Source organism: Tachyglossus aculeatus, chromosome X1 (assembly GCF_015852505.1).
Source record: "Tachyglossus aculeatus isolate mTacAcu1 chromosome X1, mTacAcu1.pri, whole genome shotgun sequence".
Lineage (NCBI taxonomy): Eukaryota > Metazoa > Chordata > Mammalia > Monotremata > Tachyglossidae > Tachyglossus > Tachyglossus aculeatus.
Genome location: NC_052101.1, coordinates 63,385,462 through 63,404,586, shown reverse-complemented (window position 1 = coordinate 63,404,586; position 19,125 = coordinate 63,385,462). Strand labels below are relative to the sequence as shown.

At 42.2% G+C, this 19,125-nt stretch overlaps 1 protein-coding gene and 1 non-coding gene across 2 annotated transcripts in view; one reads left to right on the top strand and one right to left on the bottom strand.

The window, feature by feature from the left end:
• Window positions 1-19,125, bottom strand: part of EOGT (EGF domain specific O-linked N-acetylglucosamine transferase) — a 57,834-nt gene that overhangs the window by 24,338 nt on the left and 14,371 nt on the right. The window contains exons 4-9 of the mRNA XM_038740695.1: window positions 18,646-18,746; window positions 17,595-17,703; window positions 11,884-11,978; window positions 11,594-11,698; window positions 4,719-4,825; window positions 2,660-2,763 (exon numbers count right to left, since the gene is read on the bottom strand). Of these exons, the coding sequence (XP_038596623.1) occupies window positions 2,660-2,763; window positions 4,719-4,825; window positions 11,594-11,698; window positions 11,884-11,978; window positions 17,595-17,703; window positions 18,646-18,746 (621 nt within the window). The remainder of the gene's footprint in view (window positions 1-2,659; window positions 2,764-4,718; window positions 4,826-11,593; window positions 11,699-11,883; window positions 11,979-17,594; window positions 17,704-18,645; window positions 18,747-19,125) is intronic.
• LOC119920227 lies at window positions 15,177-15,315 on the top strand. The gene has a single exon (XR_005447985.1). It is a non-coding gene; the product is annotated as a small nucleolar RNA SNORA7 (small nucleolar RNA).

The following is a 19,125-nucleotide window of genomic DNA, read 5'->3' as shown; positions in this document are numbered from 1 at the left end:
TTCTCCCGCCACCCCCTCCCCATAATGCCTGCTCACTGCTTTGATCTGCACTTCCCGGCCAAGTTATGTTTCTGGCTCTTATGTTATGAGGCTTTGCTATCCCTACTCTCTGTTTACCCCTACAATGGGAGCATTATAAAACCATCGGTATACACTAAGGAAAACTGATGGGGTGACAGAAAGATTTCCTAAGGATGTGAATAGGTTCATTACTGCTACACCAATATTTGACCTGCTAATTGTTAACAGGAGTTGAAACATGAAGAAATCGCATCGGAACACAGGGAAATTCAATATTCAAGAGTAGCTTCCACCATTTCTGCTCAGTAATTCTACCAAGCACCAGTTCCCCCCAAAATTCTGCCTTTAAAATAGGGAAAAAACTGCTATACCCCAGATTTCAACAACACATTCTTTGTGGTACCAGAAAGATCAATCAATCGATGGTATTGACTGAGTGCTTACTGTGTGCTGAGCATTGTACTAAGCACTTGGGAGAGTACTGTTGGTAGACACGTTTCCTCAATCAATCAATCATATTTACTGAGCACTTACTGTGTGCAGAGCACTGTACTAAGTGCTTGGGAAAATACAATAAAGCAAGTTGGTAGACATGTTTCCTGCCCACAATGAGCTTACAGTCCAGAATGAGTTCCCTGCTCACACGGCGCTTACAGCCTAGATCTTATTCACCACACTGTCAGCCCCACAGCACTTATGTACATATCTGTAATTTATTTATATTGTCTGTCTCCCCCTCTAGACTGCAAGCTCCTTGTAGTCAGAGAACTTACCTACCAACTCTATTGCACTGTACTCTCCCAAGTGCTTAGTACAGTACTTTGCCCGTAGTAAGGACTCAATAAATACCATTGATTGATTCAATAAATCACAGCCAGGCATGGGACATAGCACTAGGCTGATCATCACCTGATTTATTCCAACTCTGACTAATGATACTACCAATGTATCAGAGGATCACATTTCAACTGCTACCTTTGAGAGGTAGCATTTACCAAGCTGCTATCAATGTCATAGGCTAGATTAGCAAATGCCACCAAGACTGGTTTGAGGGACACTTAGAAATCAAGGTGCCACTCAGAGAAAAGAAAAATATTTTAGTGCCTAATTATCCCACTAACAGGACAGTATGTGATATGACCAAACATGTTGGGATTTTTGGCATTTAATAATATAATCGGATTAGACAGTTTCGGCCCCAAACAGGGCTCACAATCTAAACAGGTGGAAGAATGGGAATTTAATCCCCATTTTACAGATGAGGAAACTGAAGCACAGAGAGGCTGAAGTGACTTAGGAGCCAAGATTAGAACAGAGGTTTCCTGATTCCCAGTCATTCATTCAATCGTATTTATTGAGCAGTTACTGTGTGCACAGCACTGTACTCAGTCTTGTGCTCTATCCACTAGGCCACATTGCTTCTCATTTTGTTCAGTTCATTCCCCATTACTAACAAGAAAATGATGCAGCGTTTCAAAGAGGACTCGATTTAACTCAATTTATATTATGCAGACCTGCATAAAGATGCAATAAGGAAACTGAAAGATGGTTTTCGACTTCACTTTCAGAACTCTGGGAAACTTTTTCTACTTAACAAACCCTAGCTACAGTATCAGAAGTTCCTAAGGGTAAGGATGAAGACTATAATAAGAAGTGCTGTGAACTAAAGATGAGCAAAGAAGATTGAGATGCACAAACCTGCATCCAACATACAACCAAAGATTTTTTTCAATGATGCAGAACGTAAAGCTACTTATTGGACTTCATTGTTTAATAATTGCTGAGTTACAAAATAGAAAACTGATTTTAAAATCTCAACATATAATTCAAAGGACTGGCTCTAGACCAAACGAAAGGTCGTACTATAGAGCAGTAATACGTCCAACCTTAAAAAAGGCTGTGAGAATTGATCTGCCATCATCTTCATACCCAGCTTCTTAGGTAGTTTCATCAGTCCCCTATAAGTCATTCTAAACATTAAACAGAAAGACAGGATCAACACCACTGATGTTTAGGAACATAAAACATAACTTCACAATGAGGTGAGGTGACCACAAGGAAGGTGGATCAAAGGAACCATGTAAGGGCACTGAAAAATAGCTTCAAATGAGCTGGTCTACAGATAAAATTCTGGGAAAGACAATAGCGAACAGGCCGGTTTTGTGTGCAGCAATCAAAAATGAGGAAACTTTGAGCAAAGCCATAGGGCAAGCTGAGCGGAAAGGAGGCAGAGCTTGCTGTGTGACCTTGGGCAAATCCCTTAACTTCTCTGTGCCTTAGTTTCCTCATCTGTAAAATGCAGAGTCAAAACCTGTTCTCCCGACTACTTAGACTATGAGCCCCATGTGGGACAGGGACCGTGTCCAACCTGATTAACTTATGTCTACCCCAGTGGTCAGAACAGTGCTGGACACATAGTAAGCGCTTAACAGATAAAATAATAATAATAACACTAATTATAATGATAAAAATAATAATAATATGGCCACAGATCAAAAATGACTTTTGACACATATGGAAAGGATTGTTGATCATTTCAGTTTCACCTACACAGATGGTGTCATCCCACTGATAAAGACATCTTCAAATATAAAATGGTACAACCGAACCATCCAACAGACCACACATTCTTACTTACAGTGTCCCACATGATGATGTTGACATCTGTGCTGAATGAATTGTTAACATGCTGAGTAATGTAAAGATTGATAAAATCACAGAAATGGTGATACATGTTAACACCTGGTAGAAAAGAAAAGAAAAATATGTTAACCAGAAGAACCTAGAAATTGTTTCTTGTTAGTCAACATTACCTAGACAGGAAAAGACATTCTCTCTATATGAAGATGATACATTGGCAAATTCACATATTTACCTTTTGCTTGACACAGGTAAAATTCCAAAAAGAGATCATCAAGTTAGGAAGGTTCACATCTAAATGTCTATATTTTAAATCAAGAAGATTGTCAATAAAAAGAAATCCCATGTCTCTGAAAATATGAAATCACAAAATCTTCCTATTTTATTTCTTCAGTGAAAAATACACAAAAGTCCAGAGTAACAAACTGCAAAAACAAATAATTTTTTTGCCACAGTGTATCAGATACAAATTTTGTAATTCTTATCATCACTAACAAATCCCTTTTTCATCTAAAAAGAAGAAACTTTTCTATTCTCCCATTCTCCCATTAGCTTATATGCTCTCACTACACCAATGAATTTTTCACTAGAGAATGATCAACTCCAAAAGGGAAGAGTTAGCACCACACAGAGAAAAGTGGACAAAAAGCAGAGTAGAAAAGCAGGTAAAATAAAACTAGGGAAAATGAGAAAGCACAGTTAATAATGTTGTGAATAAGTGTAGGAGATGTACTACAATATCATTTTGTTCCTAATTTTCACATATGTTTGTAGCTACAGGAATTTTTAAAATTGATTTTAAGTCAGGTCTTCATTAGGCAAAACAGTGCTTTCTTTTCCTACTTCTAATTTGCATACTCAATCAAAATCTTGATCACAACATTTTACTTGCTTCTATTAAAAAAAACTTTATTTGATTTTTGAACCATTTTCCAATATTGAGAATTAAGCGTCCAACAGGAGGTTAATATCAAAAATACAATCAATAAATTGCAGGAATTCTGAAATATTTATCGCAGAAAGATCTCCATATTTTGCTTAAAACCCAGCCTCTCATGAATTTTTATACATTGTACCCAAGCAATCTCAATCTTTCTTACACTAAAATAGATACTACATTACAAACTACTCTAAAAGCTACCTACTTCATGACTTTAAAAGTTAAAATAATTATTTTTGTATTTGAGAGTTAAATATTGTCATTTGTCTTCTGTGTGACCTTGGGCAAGTCGCTTCACTTCTCTGTGCCTCAGTTACCTCATCTGTAAAACAGAGGTCGAGACTGAGCCCTATGTGGCACAGGGGCTGTGTCCAAACCAATTATCTTGTATCACCAGCGCTTTGTAGAGTGCTTGGCACTGAGTAAATGCTTAACAAATACCTTAAAAAAAATTTCAAAATGTGTTACATTGTTAAATTCTAGAGTACTACCAGGCTCCCTCAATACCAGAAGCTAAATTAGAAAGTGCCCATTTAATGAAATGAATTTACTTGAGGTAGAACTAAACACTGTAAATGTTTATTTTAAATTGTATAAGGCTACAAAAAGGATATATCGTTTGGATATAGACCAAGATAAATGTTTCATTTTCATTTAACTAGAAAAACTGAAAGAACCTATTCATATAATTTTCAACTGTACTTTGGTAGCAACTGAAAAGTGCTATATGCCCACATAATGTTGTTTTAGTTGCAAAGTACTCCCAAATGTTTTATATTTTATTATTTTTTATTTTTTAATTACTATTTTATTGTGTAAGCAACGTGGCCTAGTGGAAAGAGCCCTGGCTTGTGAATCCCGAGACTTGGGTTCTAATCCCTGCTTTGCCACTTGCCTCCTGTGTGACCTTGGACAAGTCACTTAACTTCTCTGCACCTCAGTTTCCACATCTGTAAAATGGGGATTATAGTCCTATTCTTTCTCCCCCATAGACTGTGAATGCTTTGCAGGACAGAGAATGTGTCTGATCTGATTATCCCGTTATCTACCTCAGTGCCTGGAACAAAGTAAGCACTTAACAAATACCACAGTTATTTCTGAAAAATAAACCTTTTACCTGCATCCAATTTCATTACGTATGTTGGCTTTTCAATAACAATGTCACATTTTCCATCTTCTATAGGTCTGAAACCTAGCGGTGTGTAAGCCTGTAGTTCTGCAAACCTAAAATGGCGAATTAGAATAACCGTGAAATAACTGGATTTCAAACATCTTCTACATGCAAGTTTTATCTATGAATCAATCAATCAATCAATCAATCAATCGTATTTATTGAGCGCTTACTATGTGCAGAGCACTGTACTAAGCGCTTGGGAAGTACAAATTGGCAACATATAGAGACAGTCCCTGCCCAACAGTGGGCTCACAGTCTAAAAGGGGGAGACAGAGAACAGAACCAAACATACCAACAAAATAAAATAAGTAGGATAGAAATGTACAAGTAAAATAAATAAATAAATAAATAAATAGAGTAATAAATATGTACAACCATATATACATATATACAGGTGCTGTGGGGAAGGGAAGGAGGTAAGATGGGGGAATGGAGAGGGGGACGAGGGGGAGAGGAAAGAAGGGGCTCAGTCTGGGAAGGCCTCCTGGAGGAGGTGAGCTCTCAGCAGGGCCTTGAAGGGAGGAAGAGAGCTAGCTTGGCGGATGGGCAGAGGGAGGGCATTCCAGGCCCGGGGGATGACATGGGCCGGGGGTCGATGGCGGGACAGGCGAGAGCGAGGTACAGTGTGGAGATTAGTGGTGGAGGAGCGGAGGGTGCGGGCTGGGCTGTAGAAGGAGGGAAGGGAGGTGAGGTAGGAGGGGGCGAGGTGATGGAGAGCCTTGAAGCCCAGGGTGAGGAGTTTCTGCCTGATGCGCAGATTGATTGGTAGCCATTGGAGGTTTTTGAGGAGGGGAGTAATATGTCCAGAGCGTTTCTGGACAAAGATAATCCGGGCAGCAGCATGAAGTATGGATTGAAGTGGAGAGAGACACGAGGATGGGAGATCAGAGAGAAGGCTAGTGCAGTAGTCCAGACGGGATAGGATGAGAGCTTGAATTAGCAGGGTAGCGGTTTGGATGGAGAGGAAAGGACGGATCTTGGCAATGTTGCGGAGCTGAGACCGGCAGGTTTTGGTGACGGCTTGGATGTGAGGGGTGAATGAGAGAGCGGAGTCGAGGATGACACCAAGGTTGCGGGCTTGTGAGACGGGAAGGATGGTAGTGCCGTCAACAGAGATGGGAAAGTCAGGGAGAGGACAAGGTTTGGGAGGGAAGACAAGGAGCTCAGTCTTTGACATGTTGAGCTTTAGGTGGCAGGCGGACATCCAGATGGAGATGTCCTGAAGGCAGGAGGAGATGCGAGCCTGGAGGGAGGGAGAGAGAGCAGGGGCAGAGATGTAGATCTGGGTGTCATCAGTGTAGAGATGATAGTTGAAGCCGTGGGAGCGAATGAGGTCACCAAGGGAGTGAGTGTAGATTGAGAACAGAAGGGGACCAAGCACTGAACCTTGGGGAACCCCCACAGTAAGAGGATGGGAGGGGGAGGAGGAGCCTGCAAAAGAGACTGAGAAAGAACGACCGGAGAGATAAGAGGAGAACCAGGAGAGGACGGAGTCTGTGAAGCCAAGGTCAGATAACGTGTTGAGGAGAAGGGGGTGGTCCACAGTGTCAAAGGCAGCTGAGAGGTCGAGGAGGATTAGGACAGAGTATGAGCCGTTGGATTTGGCAAGCAGGAGGTCATTGGTGACCTTTGAGAGCGCAGTTTCCGTGGAATGAAGGGGACGGAAGCCAGACTGGAGGGGGTCGAGGAGAGAGTTGTTGTTGAGGAATTCTAGGCAGCGCGTGTAGACAACTCGTTCAAGGAGTTTGGAAAGGAATGGTAGGAGGGATATGGGACGATAACTAGAAGGTGAGGTGGGGTCAAGAGAGGGTTTTTTTAGGATGGGAGAGACATGGGCATGTTTGAAGGCAGAGGGGAAGGAACCAGTGGAGAGTGAGCGGTTGAAGATGGAAGTTAAGGAGGGGAGAAGGGATGGAGCGAGAGATTTCATAAGATGAGAGGGAATGGGGTCAGAAGCACAGGTGGCCGGAGTAGCTCTTGAGAGGAGGGAGGAGAGTTCCTCTGAGGATACCGCTGGGAAGGATGGGAGAGTAGCAGAGAGTGTTGAGAGCCGGGGGGTTGGAGAAAGGGGGGAAGAGACTTTGGGGAGGTCGGACCTGATGGATTTAATTTTGTTAATGAAGTAGGAGGCCAGATCGTTGGGGGTGAGGGAAGGAGGAGGGGGAGTGTTGCCACTGTCAAAATTCAACAAAACTATCCTGCATTGTGATTAAGTTTTCGGTCTGCAAGCATCAAAGCCTAAACCATGACTCTCACGGACCTCAAGGCTAATCTATTTTGTGGTGGGGCCTCATTCGGCACATGACATCATCGCCTTGCGCTGCATATGACATAGGAGCTGTTTCTCCGGGTTCACTCTAATCCAGTCTGCACCCCAAAACCACACCTCTGCCCTTTGGGGCAGGGAGGGCCACCGAGACAGTGGGGCTCCACGTTACACATCCAGTGAGGAGCCTCAACCATACTGGCGATGGCCCCGCCTATCTTCGATTCCCAGGAGCACGAGAAAAAAGACACGGTGGCTATGAGCGCTTATGATCGCTCACTGAGGTAACTGCTCTCAAGCCCTAAAATGGGCACATATAAGCTGGAGTCAGGAGGAGAAGGTGGCTGCAGCAGGGGATGGTGAGAATCAGTCAATCACATTTATTGAGTGCTTACTGTGTGTACAGCACTGTACTAAGTGCTTGGGAGAGTACCATGCGACAATAAACAGACACATTCCTTGACCTTTCAAAGAGCAACCCATAGCCATAGACTGCCAGGAGCCCCAGCCACCCATGACCACAAACCAAGATGCAGCCAGCAGTACTCTGGGTGATACAGCCCGGCCCAGCACAGAGAGGGTGTGGGGGTTCTTGCTACTTATTCTAGTGTGCTCTCCCATGCACGCAGCACAGTTCACTGCCCATGGTTAAGCGCTCAATAAATACCACCACTTGATTGGCTGGAACCGAGGGCTAGCTGGACCAGCCTCTGCAAGACGGCAACCACTTCGCCATCCATCCATCCCTGAGCTCTCTCATGGGTGCCCCTCCCATCTCCCTAGGTCTTGCTTCGCCCAGCTGGATGCCGGGGGGCACCAGTGATGAGCCCGGGACAATCAGGCACTTCTTCAGCAGCTCCTGCCCAGCCACTCGCCCTGATGGCTTCATCGCTGTCCAGATTCCGCAGGAGGGGGCCACCCTGTGAGAGGCCGTAGGGGTGGGCAGGGACGAGGTGGCAGCTCAGGGGCATGAGCTTTTGGTTCTTTCCCTCCAGGGCCAGGCAGCTGAGAAGTAGATGCCACCACCAGGCAGGGAGCCCTACCCGGCCAAGTCCGGCTGGGCACCGGGGCATGGACAGTGGTGGTACCTTAAAGTGTCCCAGTCCCTCAGGTCAAATGCAAGTGGCCGACCTGCTAGCTCCGTTGTCTCCTTCCCCACCAGACTGGGCCCAAAAAGGTGCCATCCATTTTCTTGCCATCACCTTTATCTTCCCCGCTCCTTGTGCCCTCATCTTCCCATAACCTTCCCCTGCTCCATCCCACCCTGACCTTCTCCACCCCGGGGCTGCCCCCCGCCCAGATTCTTCCAGCCAAGCACAAGCCAAGTATGGCGAGGGGTGCAGTCTGAACTGTCTGTGCTGGGAGAGTCATTCCATCTTCCAATCACGTCAGGGACTCCTGGAAAATGGCACAGAATAATAATTATGGCATTTGTTAAGCACTTACTATGTGCCAGGCCCTGTTCTAAGTGCTGGAGTAGATACAAGTCAATCAGGTTGGGCACAGTCCCTGTCCCACGTGGGGCTCACAGACTTAATCCCCATTTTACAGATGAGATACTGAGGCCCAGAGTAATAATAATAATAATAATAATAATAATAATGGTATTTGTTAAGTGCTTACTATGATCCAAGCACTGTCCTAAGCGATGGGGTAGATACAAGGCAATCAGGTTGTCCCACGTGGGGATCACAGTCTTACTCCCCATTTTACAGATGAGGTAACTGAGGCACAGAGTAGTTAAATGACTTTCCCAAGGTCACAGAGCAGTCACCTGGTGGAGTTAGGATTAGAACCCATGTCCTCTAGCTCCCAGACCTTTGCTCTTTCCACTAGGCCATGTTGCTTCCCTTGATCTGTGAGGGGCCCCAGGAGGCCGGCTCAGAAGGGCTTGGTGCTTTGTGAAGGGAATGGTCACTTGCCAGACAGCTCAAACAGCCTAGGGCTATACTGTGGGGTGTTTTGTGGGGCTTAGCCCAGGGCAAAGGACCCTGAAGTCCCTCTCCAATGTCAATTTAACTGCCCATTAGGTGTTGGGGGCGGGGAAGATCACTTTAAATTGTCAGCTGTGTGACTTTGGGCAAATCACTTAACTTCTCTGTGCCTCAGTTACCTCATCTGTAAAATGGGGATTAAGACTGTAAGTCCCAAGTGGGACAACCTGATCACCTTGTATCCTCCCCAGCGCTTAGAACAGTGCTTTGCACATAGTAAGCCCTTTAACAAATGCCATCATTATTATTATTATTTAAAACTCCATCAAACAAAGAGAACCACGGTCTGTTTACTTTGGTATCTAATTCTGAAAGGGTATTTAGACAACGAGCCTACTAATAGTGCACTAGAAAAAGGTATATTATATAAAAGGGTCAAATTGTGCTTCCCTAAGAGGCAGAGCACAAAGGAAAAACAAACTGTAGTACAGACTTCTTGATCTTTAAGATACTAAGCAGAGACCTCACCAAACTTATAAATATCCAGTGTACCGAAAAGTATATATGTATATGTATATAAATATACATATATGAACATAGATATCTACACACACAGTGTAGTCTGGTGGAAAGAGCATGGGCCTGGAGTCAGAGAGCTTGGGCTCTAGTCTCGGCTTTGCCATTTGGTCTGCTGTGTGACCTTGGGAAAGTCACTTAACTTCTCTGGGCCTCAGTTCCCTAATCTGAAAAAGGGGGAGTCAACACCTGTTCTCCTTCTTACTTAGACTGTTAGCCCCAGGTGGATTATCTTGTATCTATTCCAGCACTTAGAGCTTAACACATAGTAAGTGCTTAACAAATGCCACTAATTGTTATTATGTACCTTTTAAAACCCCTATGGGGAAAAAGATTCTTTTCCCGATGGACACCTATCATGATTTCCTTTTACCTAAAGGAAGATCATCAGAGCATGGGAACTAGGTGAGGGAAGGAAAATGAAGGCCATATGGAGTCAGGAAGCGGAGAGTATGCTGAAAACCAAGAAAAAACCCCAGAAATATTTTCTAATTTAAAAATGAGTAATGGTATGATTTCCAGTACTACTGCAGAGAATGAAAAATCTTATAAAATTGCTTTAGACTGCAGAGAATGAAAAATCTTATAAAATTGCTTTAGACTTAAAAGCATTTACCAATAATAAAAATTTACACTTAAGAACCCACACCCTGCTTCCTCTCCCAAACCCCCTTTTTGTTCCAATTTCCTTCCTGTCTGCAGCACTCACTGTCCATATTCCTTAACACCAAGCCCACTGGGTCTTGCCTCTTGACCAAGCTTAAAATATAGGCATCGAAAGTGGCCCAGGTGATCCTTTGCCACTGGAGCTTTGAGAAGTGCCTTGCATCCTCTCTTACTGCACAAAAGATCCACAGTCACAGGTGACAAGAATAGGACGTGTCTGGAATTCCCCTATCCCAGAGGCTCTTGGGGATCCAAACTTTCCTCTTTCACTCCATCAGAAATCAAAATCCCATGGTTTATAGCCACTTGCAGGAAAACAAAAAATCCTGAGTTTTCAAACTTTTCTTGGCAGGGGTAACCTGAGTTTTAGCCCCTTTTCCAATTGGGAAATTTCAAATTTCAAATCTGCAAACCCTTGGCTTTGTTATAATAATAATTTACTGTAAAGCTTTGAAGCTATTTCTTAACTCCTTGATGCTGAGGAATGATACTCCCTACAACCATATCTGATGATACTACCCTATTAGCAGAAAGTGAAGAAGATTTGAAGGGCTTATTATTAAAAGTTAAGGAACCAAGCAAAAAGAGGGGCCTACATTTGAATTTCAAGAAAACAAAGATCATGACAAATGGAAGTTTTAACACATTTGTAATGGATGGAAAGAAGATTAAAATAGTTGACAATTTTTCTCTCCTGGGATCAATAATCAATAATAAAGGAACTAGTAGTCAAGAAATACGCTGAAGATTAATGTTAGGAAGACTTACTATGAAGAGCCTGGAAAAAGTCATAAAACATACTGATAAAACAATTGCCACAAAAATACAAATGGTCAATTCTGTGGTGTTTCCAGTGACAATGTATGGATCCGAAAGCTGGACGGTGAAAAGCAGGATAGAAAGAGCATCGATTCTTTTGAAACGTGATGTTGGAGAAGGCTTTTGCAAATACCAGGGACTGCCGGAAAAAGAAACAAATGGATTTTGGAGCAAATTAAGCCAAAGCAGCCTTTGGAAGGCCAAATGACTCAACTTAGATTAGCATATTTTGGACACATAATCAGCAGGACTAATTCTGTGGAGAAGACACTAATGCTAGGAAAAGTCCAGGGAAGAGGCAGACCAGCAGCTAGATGGATAGAGACCATAACAATGATAATGGAAGAACCATTAGAAAGGTTACGGATTATGGCAGAAGACAGGACGTTCTGGAGAGAATATATCCATAGAGTCGCTATGATTAGGAAACGACTTGACGGCACTTGATAATAATAATAAACAATCATATCAATATTTTTCCGAGACAAAATTCCTTCCAAAACCCAAAAATGGCAAAGTTAAGCAAAAAAACTATATGAAAGAGATATTAATCTTACCAAGATTGCAGAGGGCTTTTGCGTTGACCTTCAGACATTAATGTGTGAACATCAAGGATGCAATGACCTCCAATTTGCCCACTCTGGAAAAAATCCTCTTTAAATCTAACACAAAACACAAAACAATGACCTAACCATCAAGTTAGGTCTGAATAATGTCCTTTCATATGTTAACATGAGTCTAAACATCCACAGTCTAGGATTAAAGATTATTTTGGAAATTGATTTTCTAAATGATTTTATTTCCAGAATTGATTTTCCAGGAGATTAAACATAAAGAATTTAACTACCTTTCATGATTTCTCTTCACTGTCCTTAAATCAATGTATAAGTTTGTTGCTCTGCAAAGCTGAAGATAACGTGAGCAGGCTAGCCATGAATCTCCCTGTAGAGGAATAGACAATTTCAGAAAAGGAAGCCAGTCTGTGTGAGCACTACATTTTCAAGAATCAATTTAGATGTACAACAAGGATATACAACCACATGGGCTGAGAGGTGCTTTGTCTCCTGACATTTTTGCTGTTTTTCTCCTTTGCTACTGTAAGATAGTGTCCTTGGGTCAAACTGTGAGCTGTGTGCCACCTACACCAATTCAGAAGAGATGTATTACAAAATGAGTTTTGTTGATGATGAACTTGGTCCCTTTAGCCCTGAACTGGATCTATATTTCTGCTGCTTGCTCCAACAAAGAATTAACCAAATCATAGACTCAGAGAGCAGAAGGGACTGCATGAAATAGAATCAAAAGCTTTTCTGAAACGTAGCCAGATTACATCTATTGCCTCTCCCTTGTCTAGGTTGGCTGTCATTTTATCATAGAATGAAATTAAATTTATCTGACCAAATTTGTTCTTTGCAAAATCATGCTGATTGCTTCTTAGTAGCAAATGCATTTCTAGGTAGTTTTGATCATTTGTTCTGGTATCTTCCCAACCATCAATGCTCTGCCTTTTGGTCGATTATTTCTTCTCCATCGCATCGATTTTCCCCTTTTTTAAAGATGGGTACATCTCATGCCCTTTTCCAACTTTCATGAATTTCTCTGGCTTTCATGAGTTCTTAAAAATAATGGCTAATGGCTCTTCAGTAACAACTTCAAATTTCTAAAAAGGACTCTAAAATGAATGTCAACAGACAATTACTCTCCACTTTCAAAGCTTATTGAAGGCACATCTTCTCCGAGAGATCTTCCCTAAGCCTTCATTTCCTCTTTTCCCACTCTCTTCTGCGTCACTCTGAATTGCTTCCTTTATTCACCCCTCCCTCAGCCCCAATGAACTTACATCCATATCCGTAATTTATTTATTTACATTAATCTCTATCTCCCCCTCTCGACTGCAGGCTCGTTGTGGGCAGGGAATGTGTCTACCAACTCTGCTATACTGTACTCCCCTAAGAGCGTAGTAAAGTGCTCTGAACATAGTAAGTGCTCAATAAATACAATTGACTGATTGACTGAATAGACCCTAATTGACTGATTGACTGAATAGACCTATTGATTAAAACACATCCAGGATTTTTATAGATTTTTTACTCTGGTTCTTTTTTATGATATTTGTTAAGCACTTGCTATGTGTTAAGCACTATTCCAAGTGCTGGGGCTAGAGAAAAGTTAATCAGGTCGGACACAGTTCCTGCCCCACATGGAGCTCACAGACTAAACAGGAGGGAGAACAAGTACTGAATCTCCAATTTATAGTTGAGGAAACTGAGGAGAACTCATTCTTTCCCATGGCTTCAACTACCATCTCTGTTCAGCTGATACCCAAATTTACATCTTCAGCCCTGATCTCTCTCCTTTTCTGCAATCTCACAATTTCTTCCTGCCTTCAGGACATCTCTACTTGGATGTCCCACTGACACCTCAAACTTAACATGGCCAGAACAGAACTCCTCATATTCCCACCCAAAGCCTGTCCTTCCCGTAACTTTCCCATCACTTTGGAGAGCACCATTCATTTTTCATTCAATCGCATTTATTGAGCGCTTACTGTGTGCAGAGCACTGTACTAAGTGCTTGACTATCCCTCCTGTTGCACAAGCACATAACCTTGGTGTTAGCCTCGACTCATCCCTCTCATTCAATCCACATATTCAATGTCACTAAATTATGTCGGTTCACAACACTGCTAAAATCTGCCCTTTCCTCTCCATCCAAACTACTACCATGTTAATCCAAGCATTTATCCTATCTTGACTTGATTACTGTATCAGCCTCCTTGCTGACCTCCCTGCCTCCAGTCCATACTTCACCCTCCTGCCTGGATCATTTTTCTACCACAACGTTCAGTCCATGTTTCCCCATTCCGCAAGAACCTCCCAGTGGTTGTCCATCTACCCCCACATCAAACAGAAACTCCTTACCAAAGGCTTTAAAGCACTCACTTTTCCTCCTCCTACCTTACCGCCCTGATTTCTCTCTATAACCCAGCCCCCACACTTTGCTCCTCTAATGCCAACCTACTCACTGTTCCTTAAACTCGTCTATCTCGCCACCGACCCCTTGCCCACATCCTGACCCTGGCCTGGAACTCCCTCCCCATTCAGATCCGACAGATGATCACTCTCCCCGCCTTCAAAGCCTTACTGAAGGCAAATCTCCTCCAAGAGGCCTTCTCCAAATAAGGTTTCATTTCCTCTCCTCCCAGTTGCCCTTGTACTTGTATCCTTTATTCAGCCTCCTTCAGCCCCACAGCACTTGTGTATATATCCATAATGTATTTATTTATAGTAATGTCTGTCTCCCCCTCTAGACTCTAAATCGTTGTGTACAAGGAACGGGTCTACCAACTGTTATAGTGTACAGTGCTCTGCACACAGAAAGTGCTCAAAAATACAATTGCTTGCTTGCTTGATTGACTGACTTGCCCAAGGTTGCACAGCAGGCAAGTGACAGTGCCAGGATTAGAACCCAGGCCCTATGACTTGCAGACCTATGCTCTTTCCACTAGGCCACATTGCTCTTCCATTTTGGCATCATCATGCCACTTTACACTCCTCTTTAGGAATCGGTCTACTGTAGCTTTCCCATTAGCCCTTCAAATCTCTGTAGATGCTGAGTCTAATCAACGTAGTGTTTTGTTACTTTTTTGGTCATTCTTATTTTTAAAAGTAATGGTAATAATAATATAGTACTTGCTAAACGTTTACTATGTGCCAAGCACTGTTGTAAGAGCTGGGGTAGATACAAGGTAGTCAGGTTGGACAGAGTCCCTGTCCCACATAGGGCTCACACTCTTAATCCCCATTTTTCAAATGAAGTAACTGAGGCCCAGAGAAGTTAAGTCACTTGCCCAAGATCACACAGCAGACATGTGGCCGAGCCGCAAAGCCACAGTCAGGGCAAAGTGCTGTAAAATGGTGGCTGGAGGTTTGTATTATTATTATTATTATTATTATTATTATTATTATTAATGTCATATTACTAATAATAATAATTGTGGCATTTGTTAAGCAACTACTATATGCCAGGAACTGTACTAAACACTGGGGTGGATACAAGCAAATCAGGCTGGGCACGTTCTTGGCTCACATGGGTCTCCCAGCCTTAATCCCCATTTTACAGATGAGGTAACTGAGGCACCCCCTCTCAGGATCGCACCTGGAGAGTTTCCAGTACTCTACCAGTCTCGACTATGGGAGGGAGAGTCAAGCAGAGGCATACCCTATTCCACTCCTAGCTCGGGCGGTGGCTAGCGAGTGGAAGGCAATCTGCTACAAGTCAAAACTCAACTGCGCTGGGCAGCAGTGGCACAGGAGAAAGTCCAGGGCAGAGACTCAAGTTTACTGCATGAAAGAGGCAATGGTAAACCACTTCCGTATTTTTACCATGAAAACTCTACAGCTACACTACCAGAACGACTAAAGATGGAGGTGGGGCATTCTGGGAGAAATGTGTCCATGGAGTCATTATGGGTCGGAGACGACTCGACAGCATAAGACAAGACACACTGAGGCACAGAGAAGTGAAGTGACTTGCAGAAGGTCCGCAGCGGATAAGTGGTAGAGCCGGGATTAGAACCCAGGTTCTTCTGAATCCCAGGCTCATGCTCTTTCTGCTAGGCCACACTGCTTCTCTAGGAAGCAGGGTAGGAAGCACAGACTGGCTTTGCCCACACTTCCCAAAACCCACTGGCACAACTTCGGGAGGAGACTGGCTCTCTGCCAATAATGGGACAGTCCATCCTGCTTGGGGGCACTTGAGTTTTCCTGTGGGGAGGAGCAAAGTCAGTTTGGGTTTCCCTGTGCTGTGCCTGCCTACCTGCTTTTTTGAGATCCAGCCAGAAGACATCTTCATGCACTAAAGCCTATTTCTTGGAGTAAAACACTCCCAGGTAAAAGTAAGCTAGGGTAAGTTCCTTTTGGGGTTTATCTTGCACTGAACACTGTCTCCAGATATTTCCCCAAACAAGCTCTCAAGCATGGACAAAACACATAATGTTTGACTTCTGTTAATTAGATTATCAACTTGTCCTGGCCATCTTGATCCTCTATGACTTTATTACCTTGAAAACCTTGGTTTGAATATTTTCTGTTGTGATACTTTCCAATTTGTGGTACTAATTAAATCAGCATGGCTTAGTGGAAAGAACACGGGGCCTGGGAGTCAGAGACCTTGGGTTCTAATCCTGGCTCTGCCAATTATTTAATGACCTTGGGCAAGTCATTTTGCTGCTCTGTTACTCAGTTTTCTCATCGGCAAAATGAGGATTCAATACTTATTCTCCCTCTTACTTAGACCGCGAGTCCCATGTGGGACCTGATTATCTTGTATCTAACCCAGCATTTAGTAAAGAGCTTGACAAATAGTAAGCACTTACCAAATACCATTATTATTATTTTTATTATTATTATTGAATTGAAATCTTGATCTTCTTTTATGGCACTCTGAACTGGAGCCTGCGAAGAGCTCACAATTGGATCCTGGATGGAGTTACTAATTGCATATCTTACTTTAGTAACTCTAAATATAGGGTGGATAATTTCAATCCTAATTTGGGGAGATACAACTAAATGATCCTGACTTTAATCTCCTGTGGCAAAAATCTCTTTAAAGTCTAATGTTCATGCCTGCAGAACTGTCTTTCTGAAGAACAAGATGCAGCCTCATTGACAGGGAACACTACCAGGGCAAAGAGTCAGGACTTTCTACCATTAAACTGGAGGAAGTTTAGACTAGTGAAGCTATCAGGGCCTAGTACCAAGTGTGTCACTGAAAGAAGTGCAAATCTCTCATCCTTTCCATCTGCAAAGTGGTTACTATTATTCCTGCCCCAAACTCTCCGACAGGTTTGCTGTAAAAATAAAATGAGACATATGCCAAAATTTTTTAGAAGCAGCATGGCCTAGTGGAAAGAGCACAAACCTGGGAGTCACAGGACCTGGGTACGAATTCTAACTCTGGTACTTGCCTGCCATGTGTGATCTTGGGCAAATCACTTAACTTCTCTGCGCCTCAGTTTCCTCATTGGCAAAATGGGGATTAAGTATCTGTTCTCTCTCCTACTAAGACTGTGAGCCCCATCTGAAACAGGGACTGTATCTGACCTGATTATCTTTGTTGTGGGCAGGGAATTTGTCTGCCAACTCTGTTGCACTGTACTCACCCAAGTGCTTAGTACAGTGATCTGCACACAGTAAGTGCTTAATAAATACCATTGACTGACTGATCGTGTATAGTTCTTGGCACACAGTAAGTGCTTAACACATGCCAAAATATTATTATTATTACTTTTTCTCTCTTCAAAGAAAAGGTCCATTTCAATATCCAGAAAGGATCTACTTGATATGCATGTGAAACTACAAGATGTTGCAGCCAAAATTAGCATTTTGAAAACAAATTATAAAAAATGTCCATATTAACTTATTTAATTGATTCATTTACCTATCCATGGGTATCTATAAAATATATAATTTTCTTAAAAACAAAAACTCCACAGGTTTGTTTTTGCTTTTTTTTTTTCAATGAAAAAAGCTGTTTTTGAAAGACCAAAATACCTACTGCTTCCATGGGTTGGCATAAAGTCCGCATTTCATTCAGTCTTTCCTTTGCATAACCAAAATCAGCCTGCCTCCAGAATATCTCCTGAGCTGATTCAATGCTGTCTGTCCTGATACAAGAAAAAGTCCAGAATCTTTACTTTTACAAAAGTCTTAAGTTTTTCTTTCTTTTAATTCAAGTGATAGGACTTAGTTTGAGGTTTGTTTTTGGTTATTTTTTTCAGAGTCATTAGAATAATTTCTCAAAATTCAGTCTTGAAAAGTTAAAGAATACCCCTAGCACAAACACCCCACAATGATTTTAGAATATATTGATTTAAAAAAAATCACCATAGAAACATGCAGTGGTCTGATACTGTGTAACAACAAATAACCGACTTTTTCTCCACTACATCCACTTTATAAATACAGGCCTAAGCCTTCAGCCCTTCCTTGCCTGAGAAGGGTGGGGAAGAACTCAAACAGCAATAGCTATCTCCACAAATTTTAGAATGTTGGGGTGGCTTTGGCTTTGCCTAATGTGACCACTGGACTCTGAACAGCCCTGCCCTGAGTGATAAGAATCTTGAAAACAGTTCCTTCACAGTGTTCTTGAGTTCTTCCTGTGCTCCAAGTTGTCCTTGTGTCCTTAAGTTTTTTTTGCCTTTATGAAGTCAATCTTTCGGGCAGGGAATGTGCCTGTTTATTGTTTTATTGTACTCTTCCAAGCACTTAATACAGTGCTCTGCACACAGCAAGCGCTCAATAAATACAACTGAATGAATTTTCAGCCTCCCCACACACTGCCCTTTAAAGATTTGTGAGCCCCTTGAGGCCCAGGGCCAGCCTGATTTAGCCTTTTACAGTATTCTTGCTCAAAGGTTAGTACAGTGCTCTGCACATGGTAGGCACTCAATAAATACCATGGCATATCCAATTGGGGATTTTTTTCTTAATCAACCTTTTCCTGAAAAACAAAAGATACCAACCAAAAAGCTAAAGCCCTGCAAGACACATTAAAAAACAATGAAGTAGAGGAAAAAAAGCATTCAAAACAGCATATGAAAACTTACCATCCCACATCAACATAATTGCAAATGGGATATCCAAACCTGAACTCTGACTTGCATGATTTCTCATAGCCCCAACAGGATTTTAAATATGCCAGATGTTTCTGAAACATAAAAATCTTTACTAAGACTAATCGCTTTCCTTCAAAAACTTAGAGACTGTCGTTAAATTTCACACAAATAATGTATCAAGCTTATCTTTCGTTAGAACTTTCAACTTAACATATTTTCACTGTTTTCACTGTGAGGAATGACATAATAGATAATATAATAACAGCTCATTTTGGGCAGGGAACATGTCTGTTAATTCTGTTGTATTTTACTCTCCCAAGCACTTAGTACAGTCCTCTGCATATAGTAAGCACTGAATAAATACTATTGAGTGATTAAGTTTATTCAACTGGTATTTATTGACTGCCCGATCTCTGCATGAATTCAACATCTTGGCATTTAGTATTGTCTTTAACAAATTCTTACAAAATT